Below are 19,021 nucleotides of genomic sequence, written 5' to 3' on the forward strand. Positions count from 1 at the left end.
CGATTGCTCATGTTGACTTTTCTCCTCTTACTTTCCAGGAGTAATAATCTTTTAAATTTACTCGCATTTTCCTGTCTGCTGCTCCTTTTCTAACAGTATACTATTCTTACGTGGATGCATTACAGTCTCTTCTGTTTTGAAGATATTGATTATAATTGCTTTGAAATTCTCTTCTGTTCCCTGAATTGCCTATTTCTTCTGAACTCCTTATCTCTGTGGTGGTTTCCTCAAATGCCTGATGTCCTTGGTCGTCCACTTACGCATGGGAGTCCACATTCACCACACACCCATGCATGTAGATGTGTCTACACATGGCTGATCTCATCACTGCTGAGCACACGGCCAGGTGGTCCTGCTGTAGACCCCCACATGCCAGTGTAGATACTCTGAACACTTCTTCTGGATTTTCCAGTCTCTTGCTCGGAAGGGGCATAAATACAGGTGTTGGAATTCTGAGAAAGGGGTATGTAGCTTCTCACTCTCGAGATGGAGACTTTCACTTCATTCTCTTACTTTCAAGGTGCGTCTCACCTAACTTTTCTTTTACTGGTGTTCCCAAGTCTGGGGCTCAATTTCTCTGGCAAATACTCTGGCTTCCTGCATAGACAAGGGGAAGAGTAGTTCTTGGACTACAGGGAGAGGGGATGGAAATTTGGGGGCTCAGTGTTTTCCTCGTCCCTCACTCCCATTCACCCCATTTCTGTGGTATCTGATCCTTCCAGTTCCTGAGCTTTGACAGCTTCTAGGAGAGTACTGGTTCTCACGTGTACCCCTTCCTCTGCTCTCTCATCCTGAAGGCATTTGGGTTGGACCTTCCTTTTCTTTGCTAATCTACAAATCATCCTCCTCCGATGAAAACAGTGGAATTTGTGTTCATTTCTTACTCTCCTTGTTATCTGGGGGGTGTTTTTTGAAAGGGATGCAAGTGTCCTTCTCTGTCGTCTTGAAACTGTAAGACAGTTTCATTGGGTTTGGATCTTGCTGCTGCTGCTGCTAAGTCGCTTCAGTGGTGTTCGACTCTGTGCGACCCCATAGACGACAGCCCACCAGGCTCCCCCGTCCCTGGGATTCTCCAGGCAAGAACACTGGAGTGGGTTGCCATTAAAGCAAATCCTGAAAGTCTATCAAGCATGCAATAATTATACACTGTATTCTGGAAATCAGTGCTGTAAACACAATGAAGATGTGCTGAAATTTAGAGAGATTGTTGTCTGTGAAAATGCTGCTGTTTAGAACGAGCTGATGAACTGGAACAGTAAGAATAGAGACGGGATAATGTCAACATAAGATAATTCAACTAGAAATTTAATTAGAAGATAAAATCGAATGCCATGTAATAGACTCAAGTTCAAAATCCGGAATCATTTTTAAGCCATCAGTTATCACCCATTGTATACTCTGTTGGAATATACTTTAAGGTCTTACACAGCCAACTACCCCGCCCCGTTCTTGGAAATCCAGCATCTAGCTCTTGGACTATTTGTATCATGGATATTTTTGAGAATTTAATAAAAGCCATGGACCTTCTTCCCAGAAATTATTCTATAACTTCATGGTGTTCAAAGGCCATGGAGCCCACCTCTAGATCCTCCCAATAAAGAATCCCTGAAGTACAGCACAGTCACACGCAGCCTATTTACCTCTCTTGGCTGTGATACCTGAGTTACTGAAGCAGTACCTATCTCTTGACTGTGATTTAACGCTGCCTGGTAAATGGTTTCTGAGGGTCGTCAGCCCTGAGATGTGCCCACCTGCCTCTGAGTGTCCATTGCCCCTCCCCCACCCCATCCATCTTCTTTCTAGTCCTATCCATCCTGACCTACACGTGACACACACTGGGGGGAAAAAGTCAGCTGCCTGCTGAAGACAATATACTTTCAAAAGAGAACACAGTGGCAGCAGGAAGTACATTTTAATGTGTTTCTCCTATGCTTAATTCTATTTTTATTTTCAAATAAAATGATACGTTTGTTGCTACTGATCCAGTAACTAACTACCCATTATCCAATAATGGTTTTTTTTGACCATGATTTTACTCTACCCTCTCACCTGTATTCCCTCATGGCCCATATCAGAAATGTAAAGCAGAGAATATCATATATCTAAGTAAAAAGATTGGAGAAGGCAATGGCACCCCACTCCAGTACTCTTGCCTGGAAAATCCCATGGATGGAGGAGCCTGGAAGGCTGCAGTCCATGGGGTCGCTGAGGGTCGGACACGACTGAGCGACTTCACTTTCACTTTTCACTTTCATGCATTGGAGAAGGAAATGGCAACCCACTCCAGTGTTCTTGCCTGGAGAATCCCAGGGACGGGGGAGCCTGGTGGGCTGTGGTCCATGGGGTTGCACAGAGTCGGACACGACTGAAGTGACTTAGCAGTAGCAGCAAGTAAAAAGATAACCAAGGCATACAGAGCTAGCTTCCACGTCACCCTCTCCAGAAAAGCCTGTCACGACCCTCTGAGCAGGTCTCCTGGAACAGTCCTCTGCTGGGTTAGACACATGCTGGGATAACCCTGCCCCCAACCACTCGAGCAGTGTAACAGTCCTCTGCTGGGTTAGAGACGCATGCTGGGGTAACCCTGCCCCCAACCACTCGAGCATATAATCACTGGGACTCTTAAGGACCCAAACAGTAAGACTGAGTTGAAGTGTTTCTTAAACTAGCCAGTGATTTCCTGCCATTCAGTCAACACAGAATTCAAACCGGTGAGGATATGCCGCCATGGCAAAGCTGATCCTGTGTGGAGTCAGAGGAACATGATGGGCAGAGGAAAACTGACAGCTGCTTTTTGACTCTGTGGGGCTTCGCAGGGGGCTCAGTGGTAAAGAATCTGCCTGCAATGCAGGAGACCGGGGTTCGATCCCTGGGTCAGGAAGACCCCCTGGAGAAGGGAATGACAACCCACTCCAGTATTCTTGCCTGGATAACTTCATGGACAAAAGAGCCTAGAGGGCTGCAGTTTGTGGGGTCACAAAGAGTCAGACACGACTGAGCGACTAACACTCACTCTGTAGAATCCAGAAGTATAAAAAACAATAGCCATAATAACATTAGATGGTGCTATAGAGGCTTCTTCACTCATTTGACAAAAATGCTGAGTTCTTAGTGGGCTTTCCTAGTGGCTCAGACTGTAAAGAATCCACCTGCAATGCAGGAGACCTGGGTTTGATCTTTGGATCAGGAAGATCCCCTGGAGAAGGGAATGGCTACCTACTCCAGTATTCTTGTCTGGAGAATTCTCCATGGAAACAGGAGCCTGGTGGGCCACAGTCCATGGGGTTGCAGAGTCAGACACAACTGAGCAACCAACCCTAGTGTGTGTTAAGTAATTGACCTATCTGAGAAAAGAGGCTTGGGATAATACTGACAACAGATATCACTTCTATAGAATTTAGTATGTGCCAGGCACTGTTCTAAACCCTCAGATACCTTAACCCATCTAATACTTACAAGTCTAATCTTTACAAGAATTCTCTGAAGGAGAAACTGTTCTGATCTCTCCCATTTTACAGAAGAAGATATCGAAGCAACAGACTACACCACTGGAATGAAACGGAGACAGGATTAGACTCTAGGCAACCTGACTCCCGAGTCTGTGTCCTCCCTGTGCAGCCCAGCCACAAAGGTGAGAGTGTATGTGCAGTTGTACAGCTTTCAAAGACCTTTGTAATAATAGAATGACGGCAGGATATTCAGGAATCACTTGGAGGGTGCTTTAGTCCACCACGAGGGTTATTCTTGATCGTCTGTTTCTGGCCACAGCACGCAGCTTGGGGGGTCTCAGGTCCCCAGTCAGGGACTGAACGTGAGCCAAAGGCAGTGAAAGCCCAGAATCCTAATCCCTAGGTCACCAGGGAACTTTCAACAATGGATGTTTATTCTTGAATCGTAAGAGGTTAATACTGCAGAGCCACTGGACATCTTGAGCCAAACACAGCTCTGGTGCATCAAGATGTGGCTAATAATATACAGTGATTTTAAGTGAGGTTTAGAAAGAAAAGAAAGAGACAATGGTTTGTGTACAACAACCCAACTTTACAAAACGTCTTAATACATTCATAGAAAAAGACTGTCGGGATGTACCTCAAAATGTTACTAGTAGTGGGATCATAGGTGACTTTAGATTTTTCCCTTTGTGCTGCAAGTTTCCTTAAAGAATGTTTATTCATTAGAATACACATACATTGTGTATGTGTAGGGCCTCCCTGATAGCTCAGTTGGTAAAGAATCTACCTGCAATGCAGCAGCCCCGGATCTATTCCTGGGCCGGGAAGACCCACTGGAGAAGGGATAGGCTACCCACTCCAAAATTTGTATGTGTAAATCCTTTTTTGTTTTAGAAATAAGCCCATGTCTCATCAACCTGTCCTAGCTTGGAATAAAATAGTGACCTCCTAAAAAGTGTCCATTCATTCATTCATTGAGCAAATGTTGATTCAACATGTACTCCTTTGCAGGCTAGAACAGAGCCTTGAAGAAGACAGGCCTGTCTGACCCTTGGCGAGTGTATAGTCTGGTCGTGCCTTGCGCCCACCAGAACAATGCCCCCTTTCCAGTGAGAAGCTATTAATATTACAATGCCAGTGGCAGTCTGTGGAAGAAAGCGATGGAGAAAGTGGCTGGCCGCTCCTGCTTTGCTTCTGGCGATGGTGCATCGTGGTCTGCATGGACCTCGTCATCTGTGCGGCCACAGCGCGGGAATCTGAGAAGGTGATGCCAGAATTCTGCCTTCGTGTTTCTTCTTGAACTCAGCTGTGAGAGGTACTGAATGATGAGAAATTTCCCAGGTTCATCCTATTGATTCTGAGATCTGGCAGGTGATGGACCAAGAGGGAGGGAATCCAGTGATGTACTGGAAATTCCTCGTAGTCCCAGAAGGTCCTTGGCTCAACTGCTCCTCCATGGATGCTGGTGACAGGCACTGCCATGGAGCCATCAGCGCACTGGCTGAGGCTGAGAGAGAACGTGATGGGCTTCTGTAGAATCTTTCTTCTCTTCATCTTTCTTTTTTTTTAATAAGAAGAGCAAAGAGGGCCGCTTAGACCATTCCAAAGCGTTTTGAAGAACCTGGTTTCTCAAGGAAGTGCCTCCTCTGGAAGACTCTGCATGCCATATCACTAATTGTGTCATCAGGTCTCAACTGATCTAAACATTACTTCATACCCCAGGAGTGATGTGAGCTTGAGGCTGAAAGGCAGCATTTAATTTCTGGTATTTCTTAATTTCTGGTGTGCAGTGGAGAAGGAAATGGCAACCCACTCCAGTGTTCTTGCCTGGAGAATCCCAGGGATGGCAGAGTCTGGTGGGCTGCCGTCTATGGGGTCGCACAGAGTCGGACACGACTGAAGTGACTTAGCAGCAGCAGCAGCAGCAGTGTTGCAGGGGCCCTGTCTGGGGCCTTTGTTTGGTACATAATTAAAATCAAATTTACTGTAACCAAAGAGTGCTCGTTTCATTGAGGGTTTCATTGTAAATGCCACATACAGAGTGCTCAGGTCTTCCAAAGAACACCCCAGACTGCAATGCTGATGGCTGGTCCAGCTGTGCTAGGCCATCCGTCACATGCGGTGTCTGTCCATGAAACTTAGATCTCCTAACCAAGGACGGAAGGTTCTATGAGAATGGTGCCTCAATCACCCTCCCAATTCAGCTCACATCCCAGCTGAGTGGATCAGAATAATAAAAGAATTGTTAAGGCACATGTTTGGGCTTCACAGGCATTTGCAGCCAAGCCAGCATGCTTCTTTTTGGGACTCTATTTTCCGCTTCAAGATGGAATGGCCACCTTTCAATGTAAGGGCTTAATCTGCCTGCCAATACAAGAGATGTGGGTTTGATCCCTGTGCTACAAAGATCCCCTAGATGAGGAAATGGTAACCCATTCCAGTATTCTTGCCTGGAGAATTCCGTGGGCCGAGGAGTCTGGTAGTCCGTGGTTGCAGAGAGTCGGACATGATGGAGCACACATGTGCATGTATAACGTGTAAGTCCTGGGGGCAGGTTGATGGATACGAACCTGTTCAATGTGCTCCAAAGCATTGGTTTTAAGCAGAGGACTTTCTCAAGCTTTCAGATGGAAGTAGATTTCACTTGCTTACCAGGAGTGCTTATGAATGAATTTATACTTGATGCCATATCCTATCTTCTTTTTAAAATAGATCCTCTCTTTGCCAACAAGAGACAGTGGGTGATGAAAGCTCAGAGGGAGCTTAACAGGTATTCACAACGCAATCTTCCATTGTCGGGGGGGAAAAAGCCTTACTTGAGAGCTTCCCTGGTGGCTCAGTGGTAAAGAATTCACCTGCCAGTCCAGGAGACTTGGGTGCAATCCCTGGAATATCCCACATGCTGTGAAACAGCTAAGCCCATGCACCGCATTTATGGAGCCTGTACTCTGGAGCCTAGGAGCTGCGACTCCGGAAGCCCATATGCCCTAGAACCCATGTTCTGCTATGCAAGACAAGCCACTGGCAGGAGAAGCCCGTGCACCACAGCCAGAGAGGAGGCCCCGGTCGCCACAACTGGAGAAAAGCCCGCACGGCGAGGAAGACCCAGCACAGCCCAAACGTAAATACATTATTGGAAAAGAAACCCTGCTAGATAAGCGACTGCATCTAGATTTGGATTGAGATTGCATTGAAAGCTAGATTAGATTGGGGTTTCCAGTAGTGTTTGTCTGCCAATAACTGGATCTGCCAGGCTGAAGAAATGGCACTTCAGGCCTATTTCGAGGTTCAGAAACCAGAACCTTTCCAGTTGTTAGGGGACCACCAACCAACACCACGTTTACACGGCTCCTTTACCAAAGCATGTGATGCAATACAAACCAGTTGTAGTTTGTCTAGTTTCCATGGGAGGATAGCTTGGGTTTACTTGGGAGGATAGCTTGGGGGTTTTTGTTTTTGTTTTTTATTGGAGTATAGTTTATTTACAATCTTGTGTTAGTTTCAGGTGTACAAGGCATGGGACAGTTTTGATCAAATTTGCTTCTCTTCGTTTTCAAGATGAATGTAGTCAAATATTGATTAAACACTGATTTAAGTCTGCAATGATCCTTTTCTTGTCAAGTTCAGAGTTGGGAAGACCTTACAGTCTACACTTAAGTACTTTTACAACCAGAAGCTTCTTGAAGGCACTTATCAAACTGCAAAATCTAAGTCATGTTTTGGACACAATTTCTCTCTGAATCTCAAATAATATAGCAAATGCTTACTCATGTAAGACTCAAAATGGCCAGGTACCCCATGGACTATACAGTCCATGGAATTCTCCAGGCCAGAATATTGGAGTGGGTAGCCTTTCCCTTCTCCAGGGGATCTTCCCAACCCAGGGATCGAACCCAGGTCTCCCGCATTGCAGGTGGATTCTTTACCAGCTGAGCCACAAGGGAAGCCCAAGAATACTGGAATGGGTAGCCTATCCCTTCTCCAGGGATCTTCCTGAACCAAGAATCAAACCGGGGTCTCCTGCATTGCAGGCAGATTCTTTACCAACTGAGCTATCAGGGAAGCCTCTCAAAACTGGTACAAGCATATATGTTTGAGTAAATGTTTGTTGCATGAATTTAAAAAATGAATTGACTTTAATAATTTTAGTTAGTTTTAACTACCTCCTTGACTTAATTTTAACCTACTTGTTATCCTAATTAAAAAAAATTATCTATTTTGTAAAGTTAAAAACATATGAAAAATAGAATACTGTATTGAATACCCAAGTACTCGTTACCTAACTTTAGCAGGAAGCCACATTCTGCTGCCTTGATTCATTTATCCCTTCACGTGTTCTGTTTGTTTGCCAGACTATTTCAAAGCAAACCTCTGGCATCTGTCAATACTCTTCATTTCATTCTCAGGAAGTCATGATGTGGTCAAATAAAAATCAGTCAATGTTTCTCTGCTCTCATATTTCGATAAAATGTGTGAAAACAAATACAAATGGTAAAAAGAAAAATGGTAAAAAAGAGTAAATATCTAATAAGCCTTTAAAAGTTGAATTTTTACTTCAATTTAGGTGATACAAAAGCAAAGCTACATGTATGCATATAGCAAGCATACTGTAATTCAAAAAAAGACAAAAGGAAAAACACATTAGATGTTTAACGTTTTTTTTGCTTTCAGTACTAAGAATATGCTTTATTACTTTTTGAGGATAAAGACAGCCTGCTATATAGTTTATATTTTATGATAAACTGCTAGTGAATTGAATAGAACGCGGGGTGTGTGAGCACAGAGAGTGAAGATCACCTGGTGAACATCAATTGTGCAGAGAGACAGTCCTCTTCACATGCCACAAAGAAGCCAGACTGATGAATTTCGAGCATATGCAACCTCTTCAAAACTTACGCCAAATTTTCACTAGTCATCACTGAGCTAAACTTGAACATGAGACTAGTGAAAAAAATTAAAACTTCATGAAGTCCCCAGCTTGACACCCTTCGGTGCCAGGTTTCATTCAGCCTCAAGAAAGTGCCACTACTGAGTCATAAGCTGTGGAAACTAGAGGCTGTGATAAATGGCCATCGCTCTGCTGCCGGGTCTCCCTGACCTGCAGGATTTGGCTGGAGTCATAAAATACAGAGCGACAGATTAAGCAGTTTACCAACACCGTAAAAATCTCAGGAATAAATTCACTTTAATAAAAAATCCTATATTGTAACCAGGCAACCGCAGCCCTGAAACCACACACATTTCCTTACAAGCCTGTGTCCACAGGCAAGAGCTTGCACTTCCCCCCAAATGCCAGCATGGTTATGTTCATACACTTTTACAATTTACATGTCCTAAGAAAAATACTCAGCTCTGGCTGATGGTGCAGGAGAATTTATTTTCACTGGAAAGGGAATGACCCATAACTCATGAATGGCAGCGCTTAAAGTGAGTTATGGAGGTTACTCTCCTGTGTGAGGAAGTGGATTGGATTATCCTTCTGCCCAATTGTATGTTTGATTATTTGCACACCAGTTTCTTAATTATGTGCTGCTTTGCCTTTTTCCTTTTGTAAAATAAATGTGGATAAAGGGAGTGTCAGCTAGAAGCATGGAGTGCCTCACTGGAGCTCTGAGAGGTGGCCAGAGAGAATAAAACTAGAAACCTTCTTAAATGATTAAAAGCCAGGAGTCTTAAATGTAATTTAGACACAGTATTCAAATTGATTAGCTCCCTAGTTAATTTACAGCACCCAGTGCTGATATTCTGCAAAAACATAAAAGAATCACTCCTTTCCTCAATTAAAAATGTGCTTTCTTTGAAGTTACACCAGAAATCAAGGTATACCTACATGACAAAGAATTGGTTTTTCCAATATGCAGATTTTATTGTATTATTAGGATAATGTTGCCATTTATTTTCAAGTAAATATAACTAGTTATTACTTATATTGATAAGGAAATGCAATGTAAAAATGATGTTTGATGATTACAAATGTAATTATTGTTGGTTACTTTGTTGTTGGTTACAGAATAATACCATAGATCTCTTTGTACCTTACAACATTACAATCTACAAAGAAATTAGATTTCCATTGAGATTAGTAGTCTTGTTATAGAGCAAAAACATTGTATTTGAAAATTCAACTAGTTCTGTCCTTTTTTGGGTTAAGGGGGAAAGGAATTCTAATTGTGTTTCTAAGATCTCCTTGCAGAAGAAATTGTCTACCTCAAAAATCAAGGACTTCCCTGAAAACGGCAGATAGAGGACAGCACATTATCCTCAAGCTAGTGAACAGCATGGATTTTTCTTCCTAAACGTCTCTTCTGCTCTCTAGTTTGAATTATCAATAAAACGACTTGGCTTACCTCTGAAAATAACCTTGTTGACAATCCAAATACGGACTTAAACGCGCTACCTCCACATTTAAGATTTAAGAAGCCCCCGTAAATGTCAGGAGGTGTCAGTGTGTTTGCTGCGATACTTGGTTATTATTAGTGTTTAACTGCCTTTCCCCAACCAGCACCAAGCCACCAGCACCACCATCAATTTTAATGTGATCATGTGCTCGTCTCTTTTCATATCCAGTGAATTCTGCAAGATCATAATATTCTATATGAACCCTAGCTGAACCTTAGTGTGATAGGAAGAAAGAACAAGATTTCTAGCAATGATAGTTGTTCATCATTTTATAGTTTTTTGAAAAAACTGGACACTGAGCAGCATAGTTCCCTGAATAATATTACCCTAAACTAAATCCACTCATTCAATGAATCTTTATTGAGCCCTACAGGATACAGGGCATGCCCCAAAGTGCTAATGAGTACATTTATGGGATAGTAAAGAATACTGACTCTTAAAGAAACCCTTTTTTTCCCCCTGGAAAATCTGTCAGAGCTCATACATCATTTATAAAACCTTAAAACGTCTCTGCAACCTTGGCATCACCACATGCCTTTTTATTTTCCGGAGTACAAACAAAAGCATGGTCAGTTCCTTTATGTGGTCTACACCGTACATATAAGAAATGTGCTTATTGTCTTTCATTATGTATGTGCTTGATGGAATATTTATTCTACAAGCTTCTATAAATAAAGAGAATTTGTATAATTATTCTTGATCTATCTGCAGGTTTTTATTCCCTGTTTTAACTGCAAGTAGTAACTGGCACTCCATACTGCATTTATCTGAGGAATTAAAAATATTTGGTAATTTTTAACTACCTAAATTTCTCTTTAGAAGCAAAGAATAAGACTGATACTTTCATTTTAATATTTGGGATTCTAGCCCAGAGGCTTGTAATAAATTAATAAGTCATTAGCAGGGTTCCCAGTGAACTAAATTTCCACCATTATACATCAAATTGCCTATTCGGCAATGCAGTTTGTTCTTTTTCTTTTTAATTTCTAAAGAAACAAGACCTTTTTGTTACCTAGACATGAGCTTGAATACTTCTGCAAAACACAATTCTGAATCAAGCTGTTTTCTGGACTTGAAATGATTACAGAGTTAAAGGTTAGGAAGCTGATTCTTACATATAATTTGCTTGCTCTGTTGTACTCTGTGTCATGGTTTGCTCGCCAGTGACACACAAATATGCATCTTCCCATTCCTAGAGACAATGGGCTTGGAAAAACACAAACCCACAGAAAGACACAAGGAGAGTGCCGTACTTTTTGCACTAATACCTCTGCAGGCAAGGAGACAGCCCTAATACAGGTCCGTCCTGATAGGAGGGTTCTTTTCAGACACACTGGCCTTGCTGATGTTTCTTTTAAGAAAAGAGTGTGGGGTGCGTGCCTCAGTATTTCTTGCCTTAGAAGAAAAGAAACGTCTTCAGGGAATGTTGCCAAGATCAACACCATCCGCCCCCTTTCTTTCCGGGCAACTGGCTGGGAAACTTTGCCTTGGAGCGCCATCTAGAGGAAAATTCAGCGCACATGCGTCGTGCTCTCTCACCTTTGTAACTCTAGCTGAATATCCAGGGGTTAATTATAACTTTTCTTTCATATTAATAGGGAATTTTAGTTCTAATTCAACACGTGGAAGTGGAATATAGGATAACTAGAATGGAAATAAAATCACTGATGAGAGCAAAACAGTGAAAGACCCTAACAGTATTCAGGAGTACCTGAAGCCTGAAGCCTTAGTGGCTTCTCAAGGAAATAAGTAGGTTATCATTTTGCCTACTTTGGCTACCAAGGTCGTATTCCAGAAGTTAGAATTGATGAGTGAATCACGCTCACTTTTTTTTTTTTTTTGCCCCTGATCAAGTAATCTCTGTTATCTCAATATTTACTTTCTTAGTGAAAAAATTCTGATTAACCAGTCTGACTATGGGCAAGTTGGAGAGGAGAATACTTGTGTTACGGACAAAGTTGACATTTTCAACCTACGGTAACCCTTAGTTCAGAAACATTTAATGACAGAAAATAATATCTTTTCCAAATGTGGTTATTCTATTCAGTGTAAAAGAGAAAAAAAAAAAAAACACTCACCAAGGTATTCTTTCCAAAGTCATGGATTTATTTTTCAACCTTTAGCCCCTTCTCCCCCTGGCCAAGAGAATTTTAAGAGTAAATTCTTCTCTTTTTGAGCTAGCATTAATACAAAAACAAAACCCAGACTTTCTCAAACAGTGATACTCTTCAAGTTTGCTGAGCAGACTTGCAAAAACAACTCTACCTTTGAAATATTTAGGCAGAATGAGTATCTCCATGGTGGTAACATTCTGAGAGCTCTGTCTGCTTCAGGTTCTTGAAAAGGATCAAGATTGTCCATATTGTGGAAAAATTTACTAAAGAAAACTGGGTATGAATTCCCTTTTCTCCTAAATGTCCACTTGACCACGCAGTTCTTACCAGTTTCCTCTATCCCAGCTCTTTCAGTTCAGTTCAGTTCAGTCGCTCAGTCGTGTCCAACTCTTTGCGACGCCATGGACTGCAGCACGCCAGGCTTCCCTGTCCATCACCAACTCCCGGAGTTCACTCAAACTCATGCCCACAGAGTTGGAGATGCCATCCAACCTTCTCATCCTCTGTCGTCCCCTTCTCCTCCTGCCCCCAATCTTTCCCAGCATCAGGGTCTTTTCCAATGAGTCAGTTCTTCCCATCAGGTGGCCAAAGTATTGGAGTTTCAGCTTCAGCATCAGTCCTTCCAATGAATATTCAGGACTGATTTCCTTTAGGATGGACTATTTTAAGGCTTATTGTAAAATCTGTTTCTGTTTATGACATCTTTAATCGCTCACTGAACAAGTTTCCTGCTTGGAGAAGGGAATGGCTACCCACTCCATGGACAGAGGAGCTTGTTGGACTACAGTCCATGGGGTTGCAAAGAGCTGGACAAGACAAGTGACTAACACTTCACATAATTCAGCCCTTCATTGAACAAGGTTCCTGCCTACTTATTTTGGTGATTCACCATAAATCCATAGGTTTTCCAAAATAATAGATTAATAATTTCTTTATTGGATGTCCTCTGAGAGCCATATACATGAACTCTGGACACAAAAAATTATTACTTGTCTCTGAGATCTGATTTGGAAAAGTAAAATGAGAGGTGTTTTTTTTTTTTTTTCATGAAACATTGGTTCTTAAACATTTAAGGGTCTTGCTCAAAGCTTCTTCCTTGCTCATTTGACTGGCTGCCTGCTTTCATGGTGTATGTTACAGTGAGATGTCCAGTTTTTCCAGATTGTTTTTCTTGCTCCTTAAGCAGTTGTGGACACCCTTCTCCCCACCCCCTCCCAACCCCTGCAAAAAAACAAGTCCTTGAGTGTAAAAGTGAAGACATTTTGGTCCCATCTTCTTATGCTATATGTGTATTTCAGTTCAAATCAATCCAACACAAATTTGTTGAAAGCTTACCAAGTACAGGATTGAGTACAGGGTGCTGGTGACATGCTCAACAGATAGATGTTGAGCAAATAAATGAAGGTTATTGCAAGAACAAGAAAGGACTTCTTTAGCCTCAAGCTGCTTACTTTACAGGAGAAGGAGAGATCTTTAACTTCAGATACACAGCAGAAAGAAAGATGTGTTGTACAAGACACAGTGCAGAGAAGTAATTTTTGATGATTAACTGATGATTATTGAAAGTATTGATGATTATGGAAAAGGAGACTTCATGGGAAAACCAGCATTAGATCAATGCATTTTAAAGAATGAGCAAAATTTTAGTAGGCAGGGAAGAGCACAGAGTACTTCATGAGGAAGGAGCAGAAATCTTCCTTCACGTGGACCGAAGGAAAATGTTTGTCATTGGGCGTTCCCTCTTTGGGGTTTAAATTTTAATCTGGGTGCAAAGATGTAAGGCATTTAGATTTACATTATTAGAATCTTAAACTCATCTTCTCTTTTTCTGTGTGGCAGGTATGCTTACATATATGTGTATGGATACACATGTACGTACATATCACCTTGAGGCTAAAGAAACCAATATATTTAAGCCAGAAACCATTTAAATTGATAATTGCTTGACAGTGTAAGTAGAAATGAGACCAAATGAGCCTTATTTTTTTTTTGCCAGAAAATAGAGATGAAGAGAGGATTCTGTTTTAGTCTTTGCCACAAACATTTGCTTTTAGATTAAATTCCAAGGCTTACCTCTGGCCAGCTGCCCCAGCTGTTTCTATAAAACAGACTGGCTACCTTCACTTTGTTACAGTACCTGGAGCAGAGCTTTGAAGCCTGGTGTGCCCTAAACCCTGAGAACATACCCTCCTACTCCATCCTTCCCATGGCCTCCCTGAACCTTCTCAAGAAAAGCATCTCTCAGGATTCCCATGTCCCTGTGGGTAATGTTCACACATCCCTTCTTTGGCTTTCCACCAGCCTATGAGGTCTTATCCAGAAGATCTCTTTGTTTAGTCACTCATCCCCATATTCTCTGCAAAAAAGGTGGCTTTGAAAACTCAAGCATTTCTTTTGTTTTTAAAAAAACCAGTTTCCCAAGATAAAACATTAAAAAGAGACTCAAGCAATCATTCAAAGACTACACCTGCTCCAAGGTGTCAGTGATTTTACAGCCTTAAAGCTCAGAGGTCGTTGTGAAATATACACTCCCATCACCAGGGTAGGTAAGTTCCAACGTAAAGTTAATCACAGGGCAGCTTGTCTGAGAAATGGGAATGTGAAGGGAAGCCAGAAGGTCCTCACAAGTGACAGATGACCTTCCGCTGTCACCGAACACACTTACAGTCAACATCGCGAACATCAGCTGGCACACGTTGAAGGCGTGTCTCCAGTTGTGGTACAGAACCATTCGGTAATTCTTCCTTACTGTCAGAAGCCACCTACACAGTGTCTGAAATGGGAAGGGAAAGTTTACGTCAGGCAGTTGCATGTACCTGCAGTGGGCCATGATCAAAATGATACCTTATGTCTGAGGAACCCTCAACATTGAGGTCCTTCCACAAACATCTCGCACGATTCCCACAGTAATCCCACTAGGTATGCAGGGAAAGCATGATCATCCCCGATGAATATTTGGAAACCCAAGGCTCAAAGTGGCTACCATGTTGTTCTCCTGGGAGCCTCATGACCAAACATCTTACCTCATAGTCAATCTTAAATTTCTGTACCATCCCCAGCTCCATGAACATCCGAAGAGCAGCCGTGATCATGGCGTCAACGTCAAGAGAAAAGTCATCAAAGTGTATGTCGTCGATGGCAAGTTCTGACACCAGGGGGATGTTGGCTGCCTACAAAAGCACAGGATATAAGTCAAGCCAAGTTCACCAGCTTTTCCAAGCCCTTCTTCCTGCTCTCGTCTCCTGCTTATCAGACATGCCACATAAATCAGACCTGACCTTCACTTACACTCTGATACAGCTAAACTCTGAGCTAGAAATGTCTTTTGTTTCTGAACTGCTAATGCCCCAAGCAAATGAAGAAGAGGGGAGGGGAGAAGGGAGAGGGAAGCTAATCTGGAGAAAAAAATATACACACTGGATCTAGTCTGCTGAATTTAGAATACAAAGCTGTCTAGTTTACTGAAACTGCAGTCAGACAGTATATTCAGATGCATATTACAGAGCACTGAATGCAAGAAACATCTGGGCAGCCAGCAGCTGTGAATTTTAATTGCTGCTATTCGGGGGAAGGACAGGGGCATATAGCACTCTGCCATGTTTCTTGCAGCCTTAAATGCTGTCGCTGTGCGCTTGCTCTTTGTTACACACGCGTTCTGTATATTCAGAAAGGTGGAAGGGATTAGCAACACATCTCTAGTGCAAAATGTGTTTCTTCATAGGATAGAAATGTTTGGAGGATTAATGAGGGCATGTGTTTCATTGAAGGAATAAATTTGCAATATAGTGTCATTCTATAAAAACATCACAACGTCGTTATAACGTTGGTCGTACAGATTCAGTGTTTTCAAAACACTCATGTTAGGCAGCTGTCAATCTGTTGCCCTACTCAAATGTAAAGGCAAGAAAAATTCTTTGGGAATATTTTTCTTTCTTTTCTGGTTTCACTGGGTTTACCATGTTCTTTGGGCCACGCTTGGTAAGGGAATCATTTCTATGTTTTCAGATTATCAAGGACCATTCTGTATTCATAGTCCAAGTCTAGTCACCGGGTGTAAATTATCCAAGGAGTAATTTATGCTCTGGGACCACTTAGCCTGAGCAATAAAATCCAGTTCTCCTCCCTGTAAGCATCCCAGAAACCACTGAATCAACCCTTCCTCCCTGGCCCTGCTGTCCTCCAGAGAAACACACACCTCTAGGCTAAAATCCAAGCACTGGTTATTCACCACAATGTGGAAGAACAATGAACAACTGCAGACAGACTCTCTGCCTGCTATTCTGCTGTTTAATTTTATTAAAAATTAATCAGTGTGGGGGCTTCCCTGGTGGCTCAGTGGTGGAGAGGCTGCCTGCCGGTGCAGGTTTGCTCCCTGGTGTCGGAGGACCCCACATGCTGTGGGGCCACGGAACCCGTGCACCACAGCCACTGAGCCTGCGCTCTAGGCTCCGGAGCTGCTCCTGAGGCCCCTGCGCCCTGCAGCCTGTGCGCTGCAGGGGGAGAGGCCACCGTGATGAGAGGCACAGGGCACTGTGGCAGAGAGTGGCCCCGTCTCACTTCCGCTGGAGAAGGCCCCACTCAGTGGCGAGGCCCTGGCACAGCCATAAATACATTTAAAAAAACTAACCAACTTGGGGCTTCCCTGGTGACTCAGAGGGGGAGAGTCTGCCTGCCAATGCAGGAGACACAGGTTGGATCCCTGATCCAGGAGGATCCCACATGCCGTAGAGCAACTAAGTCCCTGAGCCGCAGCTATTGAACCTGTGCTCTAGAGTCTGGGAACCCTAACTACTGAAGCATATACACCCTCGAGCCCATGCTCTGCAACAAGAGAAGCCACTGCAATGAGAAGCCCGCGCTAGACTAGAGAAAGCCTGCGCACAGCAAGGAAGACCCAGGATAGCCAAAAATGAATACATAAATACAGTTTAAAAGTAGTAGTTTAGTCGGCTTCCCTTTCAGTGAATCACTTTACTACAGTAACATATTTGTAGAATCTAACTCCTTAGAATGAAAAAGGTAAGGTTTGTGAAATTCCAACACGGTGGTGATGGAAACGGTTTTTGTGTGGAGGTGTCCTTATTTGGAGTTCCTGGACTCATGCTAAGCACTTTATTACCTTGTTTCTTGTTGTTTTTTTCTTTTGGAATAATTTAAAATCAAAGTTATACATGCTTATAATTTTAAGAGTAAGTTAGATCTGTAAGGTTAGTGACATACGCACACTAGCAGAACTCTTTGAGTGCCAAAACTTTCCCTTACTTAGAGGCAACCACTTTCAAATCATCTAGATACATTTTGTTTTTAATTTGGCTAAGTAAGGTGTTTGTGATTTTATTTTTAAATGATTTTCTGTTTTAAGCATTATCTGTTAACTTCCTCCCTGTTGAAGATGAAGATGAAGCTGTCTTATTCTGTATCTATCAACTTTTGCTACCTCATATACCACCCCTTCTCACTCCTCAGTATAGTAATATAGTAATTTTGTTTAGAGAAATATTCAGGATTTATACTGTAATGACTCTGTAAAAGAAATTCACAGCTAAGTCATGCAATTTACTATGGTTACTTTTCCGTGATAGGATTTTGTATTCTCACAGTTAAGAAACTGTCTTCTTTAATGTGAGCTTAGTTTTCTCCACCCTGATCACTAATTCAACCTCTAAGTTCAGTTCAGTTCAGTCGCTCAGTCATCTCCGACTCTTTGCGACCCCATGAATCACAGCACGCCAGGCCTCCCTGTCCATCACCAACTCCCAGAGTTGACTCAGACTCACGTCCATTGAGTCAGTGATGCCATCCAGCCATCTCATCCTCTGTCGTCCCCTTCTCCTCCTGCCCCCAATCCCTCCCAGCATCAGAGTCTTTTCCAATGAGTCAACTCTTCGCATGAGGTGGCCAAAGTACTGGAGTTTCAGCTTTAGCATCATTCCTTCCAAAGAAATCCCAGGGCTAATCTCCTTCAGAATGGACTGGTTGGATCTCCTGCAGTCCAAGGGACTCTCAAGACTCTTCTCCAACACCACAGTTCCAAAGCATCAATTCTTCGGCGCTCAGCCTTCTTCACAGTCCAACTCTCACATCCATACATGACCAATAGAAAAACCATAGCCTTGACTAGACAGACCTTAGTCGGCAAAGTAATGTCTCTGCTTCTGAATATGCTATCTAGGTTGGTCATAACTTTTCTTCCAAGGAGTAAGCGTCTTTTAATTTCATGGCTGCAATCACCATCTGCAGTGATTTTGGAGCCCCCCAAAATAAAGTCTGACACTGTTTCCACTGTTTCCCCATCTATTTCCCATGAACTGATGGGACCGGATGCCACGATCTTTGTGTTCTGAATGTTGAGCTTTAAGCCAACTTTTGCACTCTCCACTTTCACCTTCATCAAGAGGCTTTTTAGTTCCTCTTCTCTTTCTGCCATAAGGGTGGTATCATCTGCATATCTGAGGTTATTGATATTTCTCCTGGCAATCTTAATTCCAGCTTGTGTTTCTTCCAGTCCAGCGTTTCTCATGATATAGTCTGCATATAAGTTAAATAAGCAGGGTGACACTATACAGCCTTGACGTCCTCCTTTTCCTATTTGGAGCCAGTCTGTTGTTCCATGTCCAGTTCTAACTGTTGCTTCCTGACCTGCATACAGATTTCTCAAGAGGCAGGTCAGGTGGTCTGGTATTCCCATCTCTTTCAGAATTTTCCACAGTTTATTGTGATCCACACAGTCTAAGGCTTTGGCATAGTAAATAAAGCAGAAATAGATGTTTTGCTGGAACTCTCTTGCTTTTTCCATGATCCAGTAGATGTTGGCAATTTGATCTCTGTTTCCTCTGCCTGTTCTAAAACCAGCTTGAACATCAGGAAGTTCACGGTTCACGTATTGCTGAGGCCTGGCTTGGAGAATTTTGAGCATTACTTTATAGCATGTGAGATGAGTGCAACTGTGCGGTAGTTTGAACATTCTTTGGCATTGCCTTTCTTTGGGATTGGAATGAAAACTGACCTTTTCCCATTCTGTGGCTACTGCTGAGTTTTCCAAATCTGCTTGCATAT

The 19,021-nt window shown here is 42.6% G+C and overlaps 1 protein-coding gene across 1 annotated transcript in view; it reads right to left on the reverse strand.

Moving 5' to 3' along the window:
* The window catches only part of PDE11A (phosphodiesterase 11A), a 418,022-nt gene that overhangs the window by 79,755 nt on the left and 319,246 nt on the right, over nt 1-19,021 (reverse strand). The window contains exons 11-12 of the mRNA XM_040227701.1: nt 14,989-15,135; nt 14,631-14,738 (exon numbers count right to left, since the gene is read on the reverse strand). Coding sequence (XP_040083635.1) covers nt 14,631-14,738; nt 14,989-15,135 — 255 coding nt within the window. The remainder of the gene's footprint in view (nt 1-14,630; nt 14,739-14,988; nt 15,136-19,021) is intronic.

This window comes from Oryx dammah, unplaced genomic scaffold (assembly GCF_014754425.2).
Source record: "Oryx dammah isolate SB20612 unplaced genomic scaffold, SCBI_Odam_1.1 HiC_scaffold_27, whole genome shotgun sequence".
NCBI lineage: Eukaryota > Metazoa > Chordata > Mammalia > Artiodactyla > Bovidae > Oryx > Oryx dammah.